Consider the following 25775-nt stretch of genomic DNA (forward strand, 5'->3'; position numbering starts at 1 on the left):
TGTTATGATATTCTGGTAAAATTCAGTTCATTAGTTAAATTTTCTAAAGCATTTTGCTTATTTAAAAAATAATGCATCCACAAAGTGAATTTGTTCTCATTCTTTCTAACTTGATTCCTTGTATGTTGTAGAAGCAGTAGAGCCGCACTCAGTTCCACTTGCTCTTGTTTGTCTATTTTGTGGCAATACGCAATAATGTGGTCCCTCTGTAAACAAAATGTCTTGCTGCAAATATTTGCAGGTGGTAGTGGCCTCTATTGTTGCAGTACATGTGGCTACAATTCGTGTGGCCGCAGTGTTGCCAGACAATGTTGTTGAAATACATTGCTATCGGCATGCGATTTTTATGGGCTGTGTAAACTTACCTTCAGACATTGTTTAGTTGCGTAAGTCGTATGCTACTTCTGAAGAAAATTCACTCTTTCTAGTTAAAATTTAGAAAAATTGCAGTGACTGTAATTGAAAATTGCTAACAAAGTCAAACATTTTATGCATGCAACTCAATACAAAGGCGTCAATTAGTGTGTGACATGTGAGAGAATTACTTTACTAATAAAGTCGTGTATAATTCCTGCAGTTGTTATGTATGTGTTATGGGATTTCCCCCTTGATAGAAACAATATTGACATTTTTGTAGTTTTCACCTTGGCATCCTCTTTCAAAATAAAGTCAAAGTTTATTGACTCTCAGTGGCTGAAGTTTACACACAAAACAATCACTCTTGGAAAAGTATTGACTTAAGGTAGCATTTCTCAACCTTTCAGTATTTGCGACCCAAATTTCGGTTATAATTTTCATCACGGCCCCTTGCCCCTTCTCATATGATAACGTGTAATTTTGGTTTTGCATTGTGTAGTTAGAATCGGCCCAAACAGATAGTACTCACTAAGTCGTTTATGCGCCGCAGAGTGTCGATGGAAAGCATCAGTTTGTTTCCGGTTACAATGAATCTAGTTTTTAAAGTGGAATTTTGTGTGCTCATTCAGTAGAGTGCACCCAAATTAATCTAGTGCGATATTTGTTTTATCAGTACCTATGTAGAGACAGTAAAACTTAAAGGATAACCAGTATTCCAGCAGCGACGTGACTGCCCTGACTCGCCAGACTGCTTCCACCGAGCATGCAGAGTTACTGAGTGGCTGCCGGATTTCTCTTTATTCTTTGTGTTTTACTGACCCTCATAATCTGTTTCAATAAAACAAATATCTCACTTCATTAATCTGAGAGTGCCCTATCAAATGGGCAATTAAAATTCAGATTTAAAAATAATTTTGTTTGTAAGAAAGAACTGAACTGGCAAACACTTGAAGACAGACCAAGCTGTCCCACGGGAGTCTACTTAGTGAGTTTGGGTGACAAATCGAGGAATATACAATAGTGTGGTGGAAATGAAAGTGACCCATACGATTGGATGTTAATGTATGAGTTCCTAGATAACAGAATGCAGCATGTCATTCTCAATGGAGAGAAGTCTTCCGAAGTAAGAGAGATTTCAGGTGTGCCACAGGGGAGTGTCGTAGGCCCGTTGCTATTCACGATATATATAAATGACCTTGTGGATAACATTGTAAGTTCACTGAGGCTTTTTGCGGATGATGCTGTGGTATATCGAGAGGTTGTAACAATGAAAAATTGTTGTCAAATGCAGGAGGATCAGCAACGAACTGACGCATGGTGCAGGGAATGGCAATTGAATCTCAATGTAGACAAGTGTAATGTGCTGCGAATACATAGAAAGAAAGATCCTTTATCATTTAGCTACAAAATAGCAGGTCAGCAACTGGAAGCAGTTAATTCCATAAATTATCTGGGAGTAGGCATTAGGAGTGATTTAAAATGGAATGACCATATAAAATTAATTGTTGGTAAAGCAGATGCCAGCCTGAGATTCATTGGAAGAATCCTAAAGAAATGCAGTCCGAAAACAAAGGAAGTAGCTTACAGTACACTTGTTCGCCCACTGCTCGAATATTGCTCAGCAGTGTGGGATCCGTACTAGATAGGGTCGATAGAAGAGATAGAGAAGATTCGACGGAGAGCAGCGCGCTTCGTTACAGGATCATTTGGTAATCGCGAAAGCGTTATGTAGATGATGGATGAACTCCAGTGGAAGACCCTGCAGGAGAGACACTCAGTAGTTCGGTACGGACTGTTGTTGAAGTTTCGAGAAAATACCTTCACCGAGGAGTCAAGCAGTATATTGCTGCCTGCTACGTATATCTCGCGAAGAGACCACGAGGATAAAATCACAGAGATTAGAGCTCACATAGAGGCATACCGACAATCTTTCTTTCCACGAACAATACGAGACTGGAATAGAAGGGAGAACCGATAGAGGTACTCAAGGTACCCTCCGCCACACACCTCAGGTGGCTTGCGGAGTATGGATGTAGATGTAGATATAACGACACCCTGTGATGTGCACACCTCATGTACGCCTGCCACGTGATTCACAGTGGTTGAGAGCATAGTGGGGGCTGTGTCCATGTCAGTGGAACAGTGCAAAGGGGATGATGGTACTGACAGCAGAGCAGAGGGTGTTCATTGTGGAAAGTTACATGACAACAAAGGCTGTAGAATTGGTGTGGTCAGTTTGTTTGAAGTTTAAAGATGTCAAACTGCCAAAAAAAAAAAAAAAAAAAAAAAAAAATTACATGTGCCCACACATCAGAAAATGTGGCTGCAGTTCACCAGAAAATGCTTCACAGCCCTACCAAATCAAACTGACACCCGCTGCAAGAGACCGGTATGTCACGTCAGTTGTGCGGACGAATGGTCAGACTGGCCCTACACCGTTCATCGCTACAGAGTGTCTGTTATCTACGCATTAAAAACTAGCAGGATCGCCTCGGCACATTCAGTTTTGTGAAAAGCTTGCACAGATCTGTTCTTTGTCTGGTGGAGCCGGTTGCACACGAGTGGGTACGTCAACTCGATGAATCGCAGGGTCTGGGCGGCGGAGAATCTGCACAACTTCCACGGAGCACCGTTGCACTATCAGATGCAGTGCAGTGTGTGCACGTTGCGTTATCGGTCCCATCTCCTTTCATCAGACGCCGACTTTGGCGCATTACGTTGCCAACATTTTGAACCACTCGTGGCAGCTTTAACAGAGGAGTGAATGACCTACATTTCTTCCAACGGGATGGAGCAACTGCCAGCAAAGCCGGCCAAACTTCGGAGCACTTTACGTAATCTTTACGACTGACAGAGTTGTTAGCAGAGGTCAGTCAGGTCGCAGCCCTAATTGGACACCGAGGTCACTCGATCTGTCAGTATGTGATTACTTTGTGAGGGGAGGCCTCAAGTCTAAGATCTCTTGTAACAGCCCTCATAGTCTCCAAGAACTGCAGCAGAACATTTCAGATGAGACTGCAGCACTTCCAGCAGTCCAGCATTGATCTGCCTTCAGCAACTTGCTACCTAGTGTCCAAAAGTGCCAAGAGATGAATGGTGGTCACTTTCTACATCTGCTATAATGAGGTTAGCAATTTATTTCCATTTCCCTGGTGTGTTTCTTTGTATCCTGTATCCGGGCTATTTTTATTTGCCTCTACCTGTACAACTGCCTATGTATCACTCCTGTGTGGATCACAAATTGCAAAGAGAAGATTGGAGTGATTATAGCATGTGCAGAGACAATTAAGCAGTCATTCGTCCTGCACTCCGTACGTGAATGAAATAGAATGGTTCAGTGGGAAGTACCATCTGTCACACACTTTACAGTGGTGTTCAGTATGTGGATGTAGATGTAGTTGCAGCAAAATGTATTTTAAGTCACCTTTATGGTGGTATATGTTTAAATCTAATTTTATTATGGAGAATAAAAACGGCATATTCTATTATTTTCTCTGCAGCCAGCTGTGTTTGCTATTCCCCTCCACCAATGACCATTGTCTTTGAAGCATCAAGGTTTCATCTTCAAACAATTTAGCTAGGTAATTGATGTCGTATACCTCCACAAATGTATTTGGTTATCATAAGCCAACATCTCGGCAACACACAGAAACACATCAGAGGATGCTGGGCATGTGTGCTCCAGACCGAACTTATGTAGTAGCTCTGTCACATCTGTCACATATTATTATTATTATTATTATTATTATTATTATTATTATTTGGCCAACTCGGGTTCATGTGTAACAGCTGATTTATGACATTGTATAATTTTCCTTTTTTGGCTTCCAAATATGTCTGCATTCCTCTTCCTCTTCTTTCCATGTCACACCTCTCTCCTTTAAGGTTTCCTTCTGGGAAAACCATTAAGATTTTGTAACTTTTCACTGAATTCATATCTGTCTACTGTGACTCTGTCTGTTATCCCCACCTCCTGTCATATCATATAAACTACGACATTTTGGTTTTTGGGTATTTCTCAAAGAGGTTGAATATTTATTGTCAGGCAGTTGTTATACAGTCTTTTTAAGTGGCTATAAGTTGTAATCTTCTGCTTCCTCGTTGTATCTATTTTATTCTCAGTTTTTTCATACACCACTTTGTTGCTTATCAGTTTTCAAATCCCATTTTCGTACTCTGTACACAATTTGTTTTTCAATTATTCTTCTTTCTTTATTTCTTTCTTTCTTCTCCAAATTATTTAAATGTTTAGCTGTGCTTGTGGTGAGGTATCTTGAGGCAAACACATACTTGGTTTTAATTGCCACATTGTAATGCTTCAATTTTGTAGTAATGGATAAGGATTTTTTACTTGTATGTGTTCTCTGTTAAGTTGAAAGACATCTCCATTTTTCTGGCTCTATTTATCTTGTCCACAGCATTTGGCTGGATTATTTCTCCCAAGTACTTAAAATTCTCTAACTTTATTTTTTCTTCTCTGCTAAGATCGCTTAATCGTCAGCAAAAATAAGCAAGCAGTCGGTTTAAAGGTTCTCGCTAAATTTCCATTTTATTTATTCCCTCTTCTTTTGTTCTTTTTTCATTCTCAGACTACTTTCTCCAAATGCAGTTGAATAATAATGGAGACAGCCCAATCCTCTACCTCATTCCTTTTTTAATTTGGAAAGTTTTTGATGTTTCGCCTAAAAAATTAATTTTGGAAATTTATTCAAAGTTTGCTTAGTTAATGCCATTGTTTAATTGTTAGTGCTAGACATAATTAAGAAACACATGTTGATAATACATTAAAGTTTAAATTTTAAATGTTGTGCCAAGTGATACAGTTTTTACAACAAATGTGATTATAGATATTAAGAGCCAATAGAAGAGAGCATGTTGCAGATGTGCAGTTCGATTTTTATTAATGTTCATTCTGTCTCTCAGTTTATCTTCAGTGCCCCAAAGACATGAGATGTATACTGCCTAACTTATGGCAATGCAATAGAAAAAAATGGCAGAACACTGCATCTAGCCATGACATTCACACTTGCACTAAAATTCATTGAGCAGGGTGCAGCTAATGATTCAGGATTCCAAAGGGCAACACATTTTATGACTGAATAGTTCATACATTCTTCTATAGAATGCACCTGTTCTTTCTTGGAAGAACCGAATATAAAATGAATTAAAAGCCTAACATCTCAAAATCGGAAAATGAAACATAGTAAAAGTTCAAAAAACGTTTACTCACTTTACACACACACACACACACACACACACACACACACACACACACACACACGTATGTTACGTTCAGAATTTGTTTCTACTGCTGTGTGGTTCTTGATAACATCAAATGGAATGTATGTGAAAATGTTTACAGTGCACACAAACACAGCTATACGAATTATTGAAGTCCTGACACAATGCAACCCCTTCAAAAATGTAAGTCCAGTACACTTGTGAATGTTTAAGTTCACTGGCATAGTTTAGCTATTTCTAAGTGACGAAATTTTGTCTTCACACTTACGCGAGGTCCTTCATAAATTTCTTAATCTGGTTTTATTGGCCTGAAAGACTTCAGAGTTGGTACATATTCTATATTTGATCTGCCTCACACAATGCCATTAATAATTTTGACTCTTGATGAAAACTGATACTAGATAACTTACTATGATATGATCAAAATGGAAATAAGTACAAACAACCCAAAACCTGCTACTCTGATCACCAGATGACACCAACACCTCCAATATAGTGCCAGTGTAGACCCTCGTACCAAATTTGGTATTCTTTGCTTTTAATCCAGAGACTTTCTCAGTTACAACCAAATTTCAACAAGGCACTAATAACTCCTGACCTGTTGCTCATGAGACCATCGGAGTCCGGCTTCTGGCATGTTTAAACATCGTGAACACCCCACCCCCCCCTCCACCCCCACCACCACCAGACAAAATGATGGGACATCATGGGACGCAATTTCAATAATCATAACTTTTTTAACAATAATGGCTAGTTGTGGCTGCTGGACCCTCCAAACTAATGGCCAAACAGAACTCATATCCCTGCAGTATGTGCTACAACATTGTGAAAGTGGGTGCTGTCCTTTGGTCGGTGAGGGGGACTCCCCTGTTTGGTTCTGTGTTTATGGTGGCAGTTAGCAAATGACTTCTAGTCACAGCTCAGTGTGGGAGAATCAGCTTTTAGACAGAGTGTGATGTGATAGCAACAAGCCTGTGGCAACACCAGTAGTTTGGTACCTGCCTCTTCTGTTTGTAGCTTGGCTGACCTGAAAATTGTCTCTCTGAATTCTCATAACATGTCTTCTTTTATCATCCTCTTTCTGTTAATGGGTATGAAAAACACCTGTTAAATAAAATACAGGGTGAACATAAAGTTCAGGAACACTTTCAATTATTTATTGCACAAAAACTAAGCATTGTACAGATGTCATACATATTGCATTTTGAAGAGAAACTCTGAGCGTTCCCCCCCCCCCTTCCCTCCAAACATTCAATATGCGAACCGTGAGTGACCCGGCAGACGTCAATATGGTAAGCGAATTCTCGCCATACCCTTCCCAGCATGGTATCGTCAACTGTGGCAGTCGCTTCCCGTATTCTCTCCCGGAGCTCTGCTACATCATGTGGTAGAGGCGGTACATACACCAGACCTTTAATGTGTCCCCACAGAAAAAAGTTACACGGAATGAGATCTGCTGATCGGGGAGGCCATTCCGTGAAACAGCTGTCCTCTTCTGTAGCACGGCCAATCCGTCGATGTGGCAGCTCCGTGTTCAGGTACCCACGAACATCGTGATGACAATGGGGTGGAGCTCCATCCTGCTGAAAGATGAACATAGAGTCCGATTGCATTTGAGGCATCAGCCATTGCTGCAACATTTGCAAGTACGAATATCCAGTGACAGTGCTCTCGGCGAAGAAGAATGGCCCGTGCATTTTTCGACGTGACAAGGCACAAAAAACATTTACCTTTGGGGCATTATGCTCAAATTCAATGCTTTTGTGTGGATGTTTTGTACCCCAGATTTGACAGTTATGCCTGTTCACTTTCCCATTAGTGTGAAAAGTGGCTCCATCGCTAAAAATTCAGCGATCAACAATGCCATCCCCGTCCTCATTCAATTGTTGCAACTGCGAACAAAACTCAAAATGCTTGTCTTTGTCGTCGTCATTGAGCTTCTGCACTAGCTCCAATCTGAATGGTTTCATAGACAGCTTCTGTTCCAGGACTTTCCACACTGTCATTGGAGCCAATTCGAGTTCGCGGAATGCACGATGTACCAATTTCTTACGAATGTCTCTCATATGCGCTCCACATTCACTCCAATCACACTGGGACGTCTGCTTCTCTCTGCCAGGCACAAGCAACCAACCCCTTGTAACGAATTTGTTGTGCCAGTGGTAAATGGCCTTCCTTGTTGGTGGCTTGTTACCATACTTGGTTTTAAACATCCATTGAACAGCTGTAGGACACTTGTTTTTGTCAAACTCCAACACACAGAAAGCTCGCTCCGCACCTGAACTCTCCACGTTTGCGACTAGCACTGACTACTGGCAAATTACCGGACTATGCTGTAGCGGTATACATGAAAAACAAACTTTCAGGGTTTCTCTCCAGATTGACATATGTATGATATCTGTAGAATGTTTGGTCCTTGTGCAATAAATAATTGAAGGTGTTCCTGAACTTAACGTCCACCCTGTACATAACGCTGCCACAGTTGATTTTTGGTCTCTTCACATTTATTGACACTCAATGTTCCCTTCCTGTTGATCAGCATTGTAACATACAGAAGCTCCCATATTTTATAAATATCAGTAAGCTACATCACTTAAAACCACATTATAAAATTTACTCTTGGCATATGATGTTTACATCTGGATTACATAGCAATGACTGTCTACTGGGCACTGACTACATAATATCTAAAAGCTCTCTTCCAGATAATTATTCACATTATGATAAGCAACCACACACTGATTAAAGATATGTTTGCCACACCTACTTACAGATGCTCATAATACGGGGAATTACAGTATGTTGGAAAAACAGCTATGAAGCCTCATTTACACTGGGGCAGCATCTTGCGACATAGTGGCACACTGTGTAAAAGTGGTACGCATTGTCTAGTAGCACGCTACAAAAGACATCATCTTGCAGCCTATGCCAGGTTCATACGTACCAAAGCAACAGAATCTGTGCCACACTGAGTAAGGCTTGCAGAAGAATGGGTGATCAAGTAATTGCAAAAGTAGTTGCTCATTGCACATGTAGCTAACAATAAAAATGAAAATCAACAGAAAAGAAAAATATGGTGGAAGAGCAGAACATTCAAAGAAGAATAGTATGCTAAGAGATTTAGCAGCAGATGATGCTGCTGCATTTAGTAATTTTATGAGAATGTCCAATGAAGACTTTAATTATTTACTGCAGTTAACTACTACTCTTATTCTAAAGAAAAATACAACTACCAAGACAGTATTTCACCAACTATCTGGCTAGCACATTGCAATTTCTAGCTGCAGGGGATTTGTGTAAGTCACTAATGTACTTACTTAGAGTATCATATTCTACTATGAATACCCCCTCCCCCTCCCCCATGAACCATAGACCTTGCCGTTGGGGGGGGATGGGGGGCATAGCATGCCTTGGCGATACAGATAGCTGTACCGTAGGTACAAACATGACGGAGGGTTATCTGTCGAGAGGCCAGACAAATTTGTGGTTTCTGAAAAGGGACAGCAGCCTTTCTAGTAGTTCCAGGGGCAACGGTCTGGATGATTGACTGATCTGGCCTTGTAACACTAACCAAAACGGCCTTGCTGTGCTGGTACTGCGAACGGCTGAAAGCAAGGGGAAACTACAGCCGTAATTTTTCCTGAGGGCATGCAGCTTTACTGTATGGTTAAATGGTGATGGTGTCCTCTTGGGTAAAATATTCCAGAGCTAAAATAGTCTCCCATTCGGATCTCTGTGTGGGGACTACTCAGAAAGAAGTCTTTATCAGGAGAAAGAAAACTTGCGTTCTATGGGTTGGAGCATGGAATGTCAGATTCCTTAATGGGGCAGGTAGATTAGAAAATATAAAAAAGGAAATGGATACGTTAGTTAGACATAGTGGGAATCAGCGAAGTTCGGTGTCAGGAGGAACGAGACTTGTGGTCAGGTGAATACAGGGTTATAAATACAAAATCAAATAGGGGTAATGCAGGAGTAGGTTTAATAATGAATAAAAAATAAGAGTGTGGTTAGGCTACTACAAACAGCATAGTGAACACATTATTGTGGCCAAGATATACGAAGCCCACGCCTACCACAGTAGTAAGAGTTTATATGCCAACTAGCTCTGCAGATGATGAAGAAATTGATGAAATGTATGATCAGATAAAAGAAATTATTTAGATAGTGAAGGTAGATGAAAAATTAATAGTCGTGGGGGACTGGAATTCAATAGCAGTAAATGAAGCGGGCAAAGAGGAATACAAACGTCTCAAAAATGAGATTGACAGGAAGTGCAAAATGGCTAAGCAGGGATGGCTAGAGGACAAAAGTAAGAATGTAGAGGCACATATCATTAGCGGAAAGTTAGGTGCCATCTACAGGAAAATTAGAGACCTTTGGAGAAAGGAGAATCACTTGTACGAATATCCAGAGCTCTAAGCAAAGAAGGAAAAGCAGAAAGTTTGAAGGAGTATATATAGGGTATATAGAAGGGCGATGTACTTTGGGTAATATTATGGAAAAGGAAGAGGACGTGGATGAAGATGAAATGGGAGATACGATACTGCGTGAAGAGTTTGACAGAGCACTGAAAGACCCCGGAAGTAGACAGCATTCCATTAGAAGAAATACCCTCAGGCTTCAAGAAGAATATAATAATTCCAATCCAAAAGAAAACTGGTGTTCACAGATGTGAAAATTACCGAACTATCAGTTTAATAATTCACGGCTGCAAAATACTAACACGAATTCTTTACAGACGAATGGAAGAACTGGTAGAAGCCAACCTTGTGGAGGATCAGTTTGGATTCCATAGAAATGTTGGAAAACGTGAGGCAATACTGACCCTATGACTCATCTTAGAAGATAAATTAAGGCAAGGCAAACCTACATTTCTAGCATTTGTAGACTTAGAGAAAGCTTTTGACAATGTTGACTGGAATACTCTCTTTCAAAATCTGAAGGTGGCAGGGGTCAAATACACGGAGTGAAAGGCTATTTACAATTTGTACAGAAACCAGATGGCAGTTATAAGAGTCGAGGGGCATGAAAGGGAAGCAGTGGTTGGGAAAGGTGTGAGACAGGGTTGTGGCCTATCCCCGATGTTACCCAATCTGTATGTTGAGCAAGCAGTAAAGGAAAGAAAAGAAAGATTCAGAGTAGGAATTAAAATCCATGGTGAAGATTGAAAAACTTTTAGGTTTGCAGATGAGTTTGTAATTATGTCAGAGACAGCAAAGGACTTGGAAGAGCAGTTGAACAGAATGGACATTGTCTTGAAAAGAGGATATAAGATCAAAAGCAAAATGAGCATAATGGAATGTAGTCGAATTAAATCAGGTGATGCTGAGGGAATTAGATTAGGAAATGAGACACTGAAAATAGTAGATGAGTGAAATAACTGATGATGGTCAAACTAGAGGGGACATAAAATGTGGACTGGCTGTGGCAAGGAAATTGTTTCTGAAGAAGAGAAATTTGTTATTATCGAGTGTAGATTTACATGTCAGGAAGTCTTTTCTGAAAGTATTTGTGTGGAATGTAACTGTGTGTGGAAGTGAAACATGGACGATAAATAGTTTAGACAAGAAGAGAATAGAAGCTTTCGAAATGTGGTGCTACAGAAGAATGCTGAAGATTAGATGGGTAGATCACGTAACTGATGAGGAGGTATTGAACAGAATTGGGGAGAAGAGGAGCTTGTGGCACAACTTGACTAGAAGAAGGGATCGGTTGGTAGGACATGTTGTGAGGTATCAAGGGATCACAAATTTAGCATTGGAGGGCAGCGTGGAGGGTAGAAATCGTAGAGGGAGACCAAGAGATGAATACACTAAGCAGATTCAGAAGGATGTAGGCTGCAGTAGGTACTGGAAGATGAAGCATCTTGCACAGGATAGAGTAGCATGGGGAGCTGCATCAAACCAGTCTCAGGACTGAAGGCCACAATAATGACGATGATTCTACTATTTCCCTCATAGTGCCAGAAGTATGTGAACCTACTTCATAAGTGTTACAGAATTATATAAAGCATAAGCAAGCAATATGCATTACTAGCTTCATTAAAAAAAGAAAAAATAATTTCATTTTCTTACAATGAAGCTAACTACAAGCCAAATCAAGAATAATTATTACAGAATATTCCCTTTATCTATGTAAAAATTATTGCTTAAGTAACAAATATTGCTGGAGCACTTCTTTGTCGGCACAAACTTCAATGAATTAATCAATCTCATTGTACACACAAACAATTTGATAGTTATATCTTCAGGGGGACAGTTATTGCAACAATGGATTCTGATTTGAGTAGTAGTGTCATGTTGGTATGACTTTGTTTTTTGAATTAACCCAATGCCAATTTGAACAACCCATTTCCAAAGAAGCATTTCACATACAGTTGGGAATAGGAGGGCAAGACATCAAGAGGTTTCAATTCTGAAGTGAGTCCATCCAGAATAACAGCAAGCACTGTATTTCCCTGTCTCAATTTGTCTTTCACAGAATTTTGCAAATGACTGCTAAACTGATCTAGCACAAGAAGAGAACTGTTTTTCGGTAAAGCACATTTCCTTCTCCCACACACTCTGTTAATCCGTAATTTCGTACCAGCCTCGTCCATCCACTTTCATTGCAACAGTTCAGTCTCTCAGCACATCAGATGTCCGAGGAGTTTCATCCATATTTGCTATTTGGCTTAGTTCCACACTAGTTTTCTTCCGATGTCAAATAATAAAGCGATGGAAAAATAATATATTCTCTTCATACTCTTGTGGCATTTTCTGACATCTTGATTTTGGTTCATGTGACACTTCATAAACCTGTAGCAGCAACCAGCTCCATCCTTAAAGTCTAAGTTCCGCTGTAGCGCTAACGTACGAGCATGTATTTGAATCATTTTTGTATTAATTCCAGCGCCACTTTGATGGTGTCCACAAATCCATTTCAGTACGTCATCTTCTACTTTTGGCGATTTTGCATTTAGTCCTCTATTTGCACGCTCAGACATCCTCTTTTTTTCACTAGTCTGCCAGTTGCGAATCTGGTTTCTTCTGTTGGTAGAGGGCTGAAAGGCTGTTCATCTGCTCTGTTCTTCTACATATGCTATTACTTTCAATTGTAGCCTGCCCCATACAAATATCTTTTATTTATTTATTTATTTCTGTTACTAAACTAGCTACTAACAGAAATATTGCACTGTTACTGATAACACAAATCACTTTCAATTCAATCATACAATTGGTCTGATAGTCCATATGCTCTTACTTTGTTCATTCGTAACAGAAAAAAAAATAAATAAATAAAAGATATTTGTATCGGGCAGGCTACAATTGAAAGAGTACGCGAAGGAACTTATCCCCCTTCTTGCAGCGGCGTACCGTAGGTCTCTAGAAGAGAGTAGCATTCCAAAGGATTGGAAAAGGGCACAGGTCATCGCCGTTTTCAAGAAGGGACGTCGAACAGATGTGCAGAACTATAAACCTATATCTCTAACGTCGATCAGTTGTAGAATTTTGGAACACGTATTACGTTAGAGTCTAATGACTTTTCTTGAGACTAGAAATCTACTCTGCAGGAATCAGCACGGGTTTTGAAAAAGACGGTCGTGTGAAACCCAGCTGGCGCTATTCGTCCACGAGACTCAGAGGGCCATAGACACGGGTTTCCAGGTACATGGCATGTTTCTTGACTTCCGCAAGGCGTTCGATACAGTTCCCCACAGTCGTTTAATGAACAAAGTAAGAGCATATGGACTATCAGACCAATTGTGTGATTGGATTGAAGAGTTCCTAGATAGTAGAACGCAGCATGTCATTCTTACTGGAGAGAAGTCTTCCGAAGTAAGAGTGATTTCAGGTGTGCCGCAGGGGAGTGTCATAGGACCGTTGCTATTCACAATATACATAAATGAATGACTGGTGGATGACATCGGAAGTTCACTGAGGCTTTTTGCGGATGATTCTGTGGTATATCGAGAGGTTGTAACAATGGAAAATTGTACTGAAATGCAGGAGGATCAGCAACGAACTGACGCATGGTGCAGGGAATGGCAATTGAATCTCAATGTAGACAAGTGTAATGTGCTGCGAATACATAAAAAGAAAGATCCTTTATCATTTAGCTACAAAATAGCAGGTCAGCAACTGGAAGCAGTTAATGCCATAAATTATCTGGGAGTACGCATTAGGAGTGATTTAAAATGGAATGATCGTATAAAGTTGATCGTCGGTAAAGCAGATGCCAGACAGATTGATTGCAAGAATCCTAAGGAAATGCAATCCAAAAACAAAGGAAGTAGCTTACAGTACGCTTGTTCGCCCACTGCTTGAATACTGCTCAGCAGTGTGGGATCCGTACCAGATAGGGTCGATAGAACAGAGAGAGAAGATCCGACGGAGAGCAGCGCACTTCTTTACAGGATCATTTAGTAATCGTGAAAGCGTTGCGGAGATGACAGATAAACTCCAGTGGAAGACTCTGCAGGAGAGACGCTCAGTAGCTCGGTACGGGCTTTTGTTAAAGTTTCGAGAACGTACCTTCACCGAAGAGTCGAGCAGTATATTGCTCCCTCCTACATATATCTCACGAAGAGACCGTGAGGATAAAATCAGAGAGATTAGAGCCCACACAGAGGCATACCGACAATTCTTCTTTCCACGAACAATACGAGACTGGAATAGAAGGGAGAACCGATAGAGGTACTCAGGGTACCCTCCGCCACACACCGTCAGGTGGCTTGCGGAGTATGGATGTAGATGTAGAAATTCACCAGCACTGCAGACTGCAGTGATGCATCATGGGCTAGCCACTCTTGTGGATTTGTGATAGCAGGGCAGGAGGGGGACACTTGTGAATCCCTGCAACTCGCATTCATCACATCAGTGCACTGCTGCTGCCAGTTGAATTCAGAGTTGCCAGATAGAGTGAGTTTCTCGCAGTGTGAAATATTTGGCCATTTTTAACACTTGTGGAAATTTTAAATCAAACACTGGTCATTTTTATGTTAATTTTGAGTATAAGAGACACCTGAATTTTGGAGGCAATTTTTCAAAGAAAGAAGTGCATCTAGCAGTCCGTAAAATACAGTAGTTAGTGTTGGAGCACTTCATCACCGACATTTAGTGCTGTGTCTTCTGTGTCATCATTCTGAAAAAAGGGGAAAAAGATGATTATGCTTTACTTTTCTGATTCCAAATGTTAGCGAAGAATGGAAGAATGGTGCCAGAATTTTGAATTGAAATGGAACTTCCCTCAGTGTACAGGATTGATAGATGGCAAACAAGTAGAAATAATGTATCCTTCCAAGATTGGAAGTGAATGCATTAACTAAAAAAAATTTAGCGTTGTGCTTATGGCAATTGTAGACACAAATTATTGCTTTCAGTATGTACATGTTGGATGCCAGGACCTCATATCTGATAGAGGAGTTTTCAAGAATACTTCCATAAAGCATTAACTGACAGTAAATTAAAAACTCTTCCCAGAGAATCTCTCACATTGTTTTAATAACAGATAATATGTTAAGATTGACAATTAATACCTTGAAACCATATCCTGAAGAATTGCTGAAGCCACAGGCAACAATATTTAATCACCAACTTTCTTGAGGAAGACATATTGTTGAAAATGCATTTGGAATATTTTCCTCTGTTTTAATAGTTTTGGGAAGCATGTGTTGCTTGAAGTAGAGAAATCGGGAAAACTAACAAAAGCTTGTGCAATCTACACAATTTTTTAAGGCAGAGTGCAACTTCAAGAATAATTTATTTACCTCCACTGAGTTTTGATACAGAAGACTTGGATAATGGTGCAATTATACTTGGGAACTGGAGAGTCTCTAGTTATATGGTATACAGATTTAAGCAATTTAGCAAAGATACCCTGAAGAGCTTCCAGTGATACACAGCTAGTACAAGAAGAGCTCAAGGAATATTTTATACCACCACAAGGGAAGATTGAATGGCAATATATATCAATAATATCAGAGTGATGTATATTAATTTACATAAATATGAATATAATAGAGGGAAACATTACACGTGGGAAAAATATATCTAAAAACAAAGATGATGTGACTTACCAAACAAAAGCGCTGGCAGGTCGATAGACACACAAACAAACACACAAAATTCAAGCTTTCACAACAAACGGTTGCTTCATCAGGAAAGAGGGAAGGAGAGGGAAAGACGAAAGGATGTGGGTTTTAAGGGAGAGGGTAAGGAGTCATTCCAGTCCCGGGAGTGGAAAGACTTACTTTAGGGGGAAAAAGGGACGGGTATACACTCGCGCACACACACACGTATCCATCCACACATATACAAACACAAGCAGACATTTGTAAAGGCAAAGAGTTTGGGCAGAGATGTCAGTACTTCCTACTTGACTGACATCTCTGCCCAAACTCTTTGCATTTACAAGTGTCTGCTTGTGTCTGTGTATGTGCGGATGGATATATGTGTGTGTGCGCGCGAGTGTATACCTGTCCTTTTTTCCCCCCAAAGTAAGTCTTTCCACTCCCGGGATTGGAATGACTCCTTACCCTATCCCTTGAAACCCACATCCTTTCGTCTTTCCCTCTCCTTCCCTCTTTCCTGATGAAGCAACCGTTTGTTGCGAAAGTTTGAATTTTGTGTGTATGTTTGTGTTTGTGTGTGTCTATCGACCTGCCAGCACTTTAGTTTGGTAAGTCACATCATCTTTGTTTTTAGATATAATTTACATAAATAAATAGTTATGCCAGTGGACTCAAACTTTTTAGTTACTTTGCTCGGAAATAACTTGTTTGTGTGATCTACTGTAGTAGAATGAATTTTGAAACTACTATTAGTTCCCCCCCCCCCCCCCTCCCCCCCGTATACTTATTCGAATGCACATGATAGAAGCTGTTATATGTAACCTGTTGATAACAAAAAATTAAAAAAAAAGATTTTCCATAAACAAAATAAATTTCCTAACTCACAAATATACTTATTGATAATTTTGTGACCATCAATTGGTGTATTTCCGTAGTCTGCACATGTATCCTTAATATTATAAAATATGTATAGTTAGTGAAATATTGAGCCATGTAGCAATTAAGCTGGCCTTGCTGGACATGGTCCTGTCATGTCAAAAATGAATTTTTAACGATTCATATATATATGAACCATTTCCTATCAGTCATATTAGGTGTCGAGCCGCTTCTTTTATCGGTAGTGTTCTCGATAAAATGTACTTCACAGATCCTTTAACTTCTTCTTTACAGTGCTCATGTCAATTGCACACTTTATTCTGAGGTTATGTATAAGATCTCTTTTTATTTGGGTATTTTTATAGTTGTTTCACACATGCACCACTGCACCTCAGATTGCCAGTAGTCCTCAGTAAATTTGAGTACGTTCAGTCAGAACAGTCTGTGTTTCAGATTTAGTGATGCTGCACAGGAATCCACGGAACTAGCTGCAACACACTGCAACAGCTTGCGACATGATGCACGTTGTTGCTTTTGTCACAAGACTAGTGTGACACTGTAGCTTGCAGTACGTAGTGTTCCGTACCACTATGTTGCAAGATGTTGCCCCAGTGTAAATGAGGCTTTACATTTCAAATATTAATACAAAAATCAGGAAAATTTCACTGAATGGAGACACGATAGGCAGTGATATAAGTTTGGTTAGCAAACAGCAGTATAATTAGAAAATGGCAAAATTGTGTGTGCTATTTTATAGGAGTGCACATCATTGTGAAATGGGATTCCCTAAATTTGCCAAGAATTCTCAGCAAAGTGAAATTGCCTAATTGGAATAATTAATAAACCAATAGGTTATTTTAGTGACCACTGGCGTTTTTGGAAACAGAAAAATCAGCTTACAGAGCTATGGTACTGAATTACATAATTAGATTTTAAGATTAGAACAGTAACTTTTGATATACAAAGTTTTTGGAAGTAGTAAAACTTTAGGTTGTTGAAAAGCAGAGAACAAGAAGAGCTTTTAAATCAGCTACAACAATTCAGAAGAGACCTTTTTGCAACATTGAGAATTTATATTTGCATGGTGTACATGTATTTCTTTAACCCATTACTGGCCAAAACTCTATCGGATCATTTTTTGCAAACTTTTATGCATAAATACGTTACATTGAGTGATTAATTGAATAAAAAGTTGTTTTGAAAATTTTCAGTTTATTAGAACAAAAACTACAGACCGTCCCATTTTTGGGACATTGGCCAAATGCGCTATCCAAATTCACAACCTTATTCTTCATGCATAATATTGTAAGAAACAACACAAACAATAAATAAAGAATGTTTTAATATTATTGAATGTCTATTCAGTATGAAATGAAGCAAAACACTTGTCGTGTACACCAACATTGCACCCCCCCCCCCCCCTGCCCCCCTTGCAGTAAGCACATCTCTTGTGTGTTTTACTTGACACAATGAAATGATTTCCTGGATCTAGTCGTACATCTGTTCTCACCCATCCTCCCATCAATTTGCTTCCTTGTGGTCCTCTGCGTTTTGGTACTGATCATGTTTTCTTTTATAGGTAAAACATCACTATTCTCTGTTGGACATCCAAAAGTGAGAGCTTCTCTCTAAAGTACCGTCTACATCTTGTGCAACAGACTCATTGTTCAACAATTTTTTGTCAATGTCTTCTTCATCTGTTATTACATCTGCATCGGGTGGAATAATCGCCAATTCTACGTCATCATCTTCATCGTCACTCTCTTGATGGTTCGCTAGTTCTGCTAGAATTTCTTCAAGTGTAAGTCCATGCGGCATATTTTTATCCTGTTGGAATCTTAAAATTCCAATAGAACATGAAAAAAAATCACATATAAAGAAAGTAAAATGCAACTCTTCTCTGTATAATATGTGTATACAAGAATAGGGCACATCAACAATAAATGATACTATAACATGCCATTGTCCCATTATTGAGACACATAAAATATATCGATATTGCACTTAACTTGAAAAAATCTGAGGTATACTTAATCTTACATGGACATCCATATGTTCATAACAAACACGCCCAGACTACTAAATCACAGCTCATTGTCGTCCAGGAACTACCAGCAGACATACAGTGCTGCCAAGTACGAGAACAAAAAATCGGCAAGTTTATAATTTTCCTGACGTGAAGCACTTAGAAAAAAGTTATTTATTTTACATTTACAGGCATTATAGCAGTTAGTTGATCCTACAAGTGCAACAATAAAGGCTAAAAGATCCATTGCTTACGTAGAAATAAGTAAAATTTACGCGTCCCAAAAAAGGGACAATGACCAGTAATGGGTTAAAGACTGTACCATTATCATCAGTTATTCATAAATTATCCTGCGATAATAAATTTTTATGAAAGCCTTCTCGAATGTAGTTATTTTGTGTGTGTGTGTGTGTGTGTGTGTGTGTGTGTGTGTGTGTGTGTGTGTGTGTACACTGTGTTGCAGGAGGAATCAGTCTTCGGGGATAAGCCAGGAACAACGATTCGTAGCAAAAAAAATTCTGGTGAACATACATACCTTAAGACCTGCACTGATTAGCCAAAACATTATGGCCATTGCCCATCGCAACACTGGATGCCGCCTGGTGGTGGTGTGGGCATGTGACGCAGCAACAAAAGTGTGTAAGCGGAGCAGACACAGGCGGTGGGTCACCCTAGTGAGGATATGGGCTGCAAATGGGGAAATCCATTGAGATAAGTGACTTCGACAGAGGCACGTTTATTATTATACAGAGCCTAGAACGCATATCTCAAAAGTGCCGAAGCTGGTCGAATGTTGACGTGTTGCTGTCTTGAGCATCTACGAGAAGAGGTAGGAGGACAGTGAAACTACTACCAGGCACTGAATGGTTGGATGTCCACAACTCTGTACAGAATGTGGGGTTGGAAGCTGATCTGCTGTGTAAAGTAGAACAGACGGTGGTATCTCTGCTGAAAGAGCACAAAAGCTGGTACACACACAAGTGTTTCGGAGCAAACCGTTCATCGTACAGGGTCGAACGTTGAGCTCTATGGCAGACCACCCCTACGTGTTCGCACGTTGACCCGGCCACTTTGTCAGCAATTGGCACCGAACCATTGGGAGTCGACTGTCGGATCAGTTGTCAGCTCTTCAGGTGAATCACATTTTTTTTTTGTACACTATGTTGCCGGTTGTCTCCACAAATGCCACCATCGAGGAGAACGGCAGCTCGAAACGTGCAGTGCATCGAGGATGCAGTATTATGCTCTTGGAGACTTTCTCCTGCACATGCATATGACATACTGACACTTACGAACCATCTGCATCCCAACATGCCTGATGTCTTCCCCCATGGCGATGCCATCTTTCAGCAGTATAATTGTCCTGTCCCGGAGCTGCAACCGTGCTACAGTGGTTTGAGGTGCTTTATAGTGAACTCGTGTTGATGTCTCGGTGACCACATTCACCCGATGTAAATCCTACGGAACCCATCTGTGTTGCTATCGGGCATCATTACCGCGTAAGCAAATCGGCGACCCATTATCTACGCAAATTACGTGACCTGTGCGTAGACGTGTAATGCCAGATACCTCCACAAACCTGCCGACAAACTGTTGGGTCTCTGATATGCAGAATCAGTTATTTATTTCATTCCAAAGATGGACAAACAAACTATTAAGCAGGTGGTCATAATGTTTTGGCTCATCAATGTATGAGCACTCCTTCAGTAGAAGAAATTTGTTTCGTAGTAGCAAAGATGCACGTGTGCTCAGAGCTCTACGGTATGCATTTTGGAGCCCTTGTTTATTGGACTTTTCTGGTCGTTCTTTTCGTATCCCTGAGTATTGACAGTTCCTCCTGGTACACCATGTACATATTACTAACAAAAAAGAAAAAATATTGTCATCGAGAGTGTTACAAGAACAAGTAGGATAGCTGGACATTGCTCTGTGATAGGCAATGCCAGTAGTATGGACCCTGCTTTCTTGTGACTTCATTCAACTGCTATAGCCAATTTTATCAAAAGCGTTTTTCAGTTTCTTGTCGACCCAGAAATTCCTCATTCTGTCAGATGTCGGTTCTCCTTCTCGACCTGAAATGACTGCCTCACTGTACAGGGTGAAGGAGGTGGACTGGATCCCGTACCTGACGACGCGCCTGGTGGACGACGCGGCGTCGCACCTGCGCCTCTTCCGGCAAACGCGCGCAAAAGCCAAGCAGCAGCGGCAGCCGCCACCGCCGTCTGGCGTGGGCTCGGAGCCGGTGTCGCTGACTTCGCTGCCCGGTGGCGACGCGGCCTCTAAATCTGGGGGCGCCTCGCCGGTGTGTGAACACCTTTCGGTACAACAGCTTGACCTCTCGTACAAAACTGTTGTTAAATGAAGGCAGCATCTTCCCCCGAGAGCTGTATTTACTTAGAACTCTTACGAATTTGCTTAAAACTATTACGAATTACACAACTACAGTAAAACACCCCTTTTTACACTTTTCACTTTCCAGCAGACTGATCCAAAAAAGTGTAAATTTCAGGAAAGCATAGGAAAAGCAACAAACGAAAATGAATAATTACTTTTACTGCCATAGTCTTTGTATCGTTAATGACAATATTATGGAAAAGATAGATTGCTGTTCGCCATGTAGCAGAGGTGTTGAGTCAGAGACAGGCACTACAAAAAGACTATTAAACATGTACGAGAGTGGTCCCATAAGTACTCGACCCAACAAATAAAACACGGAAATTTTGGAACAAAAAATGTATTCATTTTTCAACATAATCTCCTTTCAGCTCTGTACACTTTTCCCAGCAATTTTCAATAAGTTCGATACCCTTTTTATAATGAAAACTGCCTAACTCCTCAAAATAGCCATTAACTACCGACATCACTTTTTATGTCATTTGTTGAAAATCTTTGACCACCAAGTCACTTTTTCCAAGTTTGGGAATAGAAAATAATCTGAGGGGGCTAAATCTGGTAAATAGGGCACATGAGGTAGCAATTCAAACTTTAATTCATTAATTTTGGCCATTGCTAGCATTGAGCTTGTGCATTGTCCTGAAGAAAAAACACGTTTTTCTTGGCCAAATGCGGCCGTTTTTGCTTGCTTTCTTCATCCAAATGTTGCATTAAGTTCAGATAATACTCGCCGTTGATATTTTATTCTTTTTCGAGGTAGTCAACGAAAATTATCCCAAGCGCATGTCAAAAAACTGATGCCGTGACATGGCCTGCAGATGAAACTGTCTTCACTTTCTTTGGAGTCTGTTCTCCAATTTGTGTCTATTGTTTTGATTGTTCTTTTGTCTCGGGGTGGACCCACGCTTCATCCACAGATATGAAACGGTGCAAAAACAATCAGCTTTGTTGCTGCGAAACTTCACTAAATAGTCAATTGAAACATCTTCACAACACTTGGTTTTGCTCGAGTGTGAACAGACCTTGCACACAGTTTTCTCACGTCCAGATTTTCGGATAATATGCGATGTACCACAATTTTTGAAATGCCTACTATGTCTGCTAGCTCTCAGTCGACAATTATCAAGCGGATTTTCTTCACCGTTTCTCGGGTCGTCACCTCATTTGGTCAACCACTGCGGTACTCGTCTTGGCAGCTCGTACGGCTACCCAATATTTTACTGTTGTCACCGAAGGAGCAGACTCTCCCAAAGTATAATCTAGCTCAGCTTTAATATTGGTTGTGCTGAGGCCTTAAAAAATTGTATAACGTGACGATGACCAATTTTCTGCATTTTCACAAGTTCACTCACAACATTCACTATTGATGGCTACCAAACAAATAATAAACAATGTGACATCTTCAGACATGAAAGAAATGCTTCATAGATTGTATACCTTCTAATCCAGAGATATTTTTCAAAAACGACTGCCCCTCTCTCTCTCTCTCTCACACACACACACACACACACACACACACACACAGTGAAACACACACATTTCTTACACAGCGCTAACAAAACAGTACTACATACTTCTGGACAGGACGCGGTTCAGCGTCACATATACGAGGGTCCCTCCAAAAGAAATGCACATTATTTTTTTTAAAATCCATCTTTTATGCTACATGTTTGAAAGTTTTACAGTGTGTAGATACATCCTTTAGTAACAATATTTTCATTTCTCCACATAATTTCCATCCCTCACAACTGCCTTACGCCATCTTCGAACCAACGTCTGTATACCCGCACGGTAAAATTCTCGACCAACTTGTTGGAGCCACTGTTTGGCAGCGTGCACAAGGGAGTTATTATCTTCAAACCTTGTTCCATGAAGAGAGTCTTTCAGTTTCCCAAAGAGATGATAGTCACATGGAGCCAGGTCAGGACTGTTTGGTGGGTGTTTCAGTGTTGTCCATCCGAGTTTTGTGATCGCTTCCACGGTTTTTTGACTGACATGTGGCCGTGCATTGTCGTGAAATGGCAAAACATCCTGCTTTTGCCAATGTTGTCAGTCAAGCTTGAAGTTTCTTCAGTATTGTCACATATGCGTTAGAATTTATGGCGGTTCCACTTGGCACGATGTCCACAAGCAAGAGTCCTTCAGAATCGAAAAACACTGTATCCATAACTTTTCCAGCAGAAGGTGTGTTTTTGAATTATTTTTTTTTCTTGGGTGAATTTGCATGATGCCACTCCATTGACTGCCTCTTCGTCTCTGGTGAAAAATGATGGAGCCATGTTTCATCACCTGTCACAATTCTTCCAAGAAATTCATCTCCACCATTCTTGTACTGTTCCAAAAGTTCACTGCATACCGTTTTCCTAGTTTCTTTGTGAGCCACTGTCAACATCCTGGGAACCCACCTGGCACAAACCTTTTTAACGCCAACACTTTCAGTATTCTGCAACACTTCCTTCCCCTATCCCAACGTAGCGTAACAATTCGTTCACTGTGATGCATCTGCCAGCAGTCACCAATTCGTTAACTCTCTGCACATTGTCTGGAGTGTGTGCAGTACGAGGCCTGCCGCTGCGAGGACAATCCTCAATATTGCCGTGCCCGCTTTCATCACGTAACCTGCTCGCCCACCGACTAACTGTACTGTGATCGACAGCAGCATCTCCGTACACCTTTTTCAACCTCATGTGGATGTTTCCCACTGTCTCATTTTCACAGCACAGGAATTCTGTGACAGTACCTTGCTTCTGACAAATGTCAAGTGTAGCAGCCACCTTGAAGACGTGCTGTGACAGCGCCACTCACGGGAACAGGTTGAACTAAGTTTGAAAGTATGTGGGAAGGATGTATCTACACACTGTAAGACTTTCACATATGCAGAATGAAAACTGTATTTTTACAAAAATAGTGTGCATTTCTTTTGGCGTGAACCTCGTACACGTATCAGCTTACATTAGATAATGTTTGCATGACATTGCGTGAGGCCGAATTTTTGAAGGCTGCAGTTCTTCATTACAGCTGGGCCACCTGAGTCATAAATATAACAATTTAATCCAATGTTGTGGTGTAATGGGATGGTTAGTGTATAAACATTGATATGTAGAAGGTCATAAGTTTGGAATCTCACCAAATGTATTGAAATTTTATTTTTTTGATTTCTAAACCTAATCAAAAAAGTCTGTTAATTTTTTTAATCCACTTACTTGTTTTAAATGAATTTTTTGTGTTTTTATTTCTTTGTTACGCCATTTTCATCATTATATTGACTTTATTTTCTCTTATTTTTCTTTATATCATTCTGTTCTTGTTTGGAATCTACCATTATTGCCATAATCTGCAACCAAGTGCCTATGAGGACTGATCCTCGGTTTGTAATTCTGCAGCTCATATAGGTAGCGTGAGGATAATTTCAAGTAACCATTGAAAGCGTGAAATTACAGTTTGCCTTTAGCATTGAAACTTAATTTTTTCTGTTACAGAGGTTAACTTTAATTGCCACGAAGAAAGTGATCATCATTTCAGTTCTGTCTCGGATTGCACACTTTGAGGTTGTGGTTAGCTTCGGACCAGAGTTTAAATTCAAGGCTACAAAATGTGTCATTTGGCACAGTTCAGTCATCGGTCACTCGAAGTCAGCTGTTGACGTAGCGTCTCCCATGTCCGACATACCTCGTGGTGGCCACTTCCAATGTTGCTCTGTGTTACACATTAACAACATTTATGAAGTGACTTGCTGTGTTTGTGTGTCACATATAACTGAGCGGTACTTGGCAGCGGATGTGGCAACACTATAGTGGCAAGTAACAGATGTCAAATATCCAGTAATTTTAATTGGACAGTAGAGAAGGTACTGATGTCTCACACTGAGGTTTGGAGTGAAGTTGTCCTAGATCAGGACTCTGGCCAGGCCAGTCAATTTCAGGAATGTTGCTGTCCACAAATTAATGCCTCACGGATCCTGCTTTATGTAGGGTGCATCACCATTGTCAGACAACCAGTCTTTGTCTCCTGTTCCTCTATACTGTACGCAGTAAACAACGCTGTGAAGCGTGTGAATTTCCTTCCACTTGCACAGTTGTCTTGTATGCAGTAAGAGATCCATACCCAAACTGTGAAAATTTCCCAAATACTATAACGCACCTTCTCTGTACTTCCCTACTGGCACTACGCATAATGGCAGGTAATGTTCTCTGTGCAACCACTGAACCCTTCCATCAGATTGCCACAAGGTGCCGAGTGATTCATAGCTCTAAATCATTTGTTTCCAGTCATCCACTATCCAGTGGTGTTGCCCTTTACACTGCAAGTGTCGCTTAGCATTGACTAGAGGCTGCTGGCACTTTGGAACTTGTGAGTGATTCCTTCCACTGATTTCACATGATTTCTTCTTATTTTTTTTATTTGTTTATTCTGTTTTTACAACCACCTTCCACAGAGGTCAACTTTCGCTGTCCGTCATTACACGAGGTCGGCCCGGTCTTGTAGCTGTGGTCGTTCCTCCGCATTTCAGCCTCAGACTCACGTTGCCAGCAGATGACGTGGGTAGCTTTACGAGGGTTTAAACGTCCTTAAAGGCTTTGTTAATAGGGTGACATAGAATGCCTAGTCCACATCCGACGTTGCCTACACCCGAACCTCCAGACATCAGACACCGAGATCGGTACTAAACATATATAACAATAGAGTATCAATCAAAACACCGATTTAGTTAGTACTGTGTGCTGTCATTCAGTAGAAAGTGGGTAAACAGTAACTAAAAGTGTCACCAGAGCTACAGAGGACAGGAAAGGCGTACCAGAGTTATTACAGAGTAGCTGTTGCGTGGGT

The 25775-nt window shown here is 40.5% G+C and overlaps 1 protein-coding gene across 3 annotated transcripts in view; it reads left to right on the forward strand.

The window, feature by feature from the left end:
- LOC126213133 (sorting nexin-13-like) overlaps nucleotides 1-25775 on the forward strand; it is a 399760-nt gene that overhangs the window by 40190 nt on the left and 333795 nt on the right. For 2 of the 3 annotated variants that reach the window (XM_049940749.1, XM_049940751.1), the window contains exon 5: nucleotides 20652-20874. In XM_049940749.1, the coding sequence (XP_049796706.1) occupies nucleotides 20652-20874 (223 nt within the window). The remainder of the gene's footprint in view (nucleotides 1-20651; nucleotides 20875-25775) is intronic. The other variant, XM_049940750.1, reaches the window with a different exon arrangement.

The sequence above is a fragment of the Schistocerca nitens genome, chromosome 11 (genome assembly GCF_023898315.1).
Source record: "Schistocerca nitens isolate TAMUIC-IGC-003100 chromosome 11, iqSchNite1.1, whole genome shotgun sequence".
Lineage (NCBI taxonomy): Eukaryota > Metazoa > Arthropoda > Insecta > Orthoptera > Acrididae > Schistocerca > Schistocerca nitens.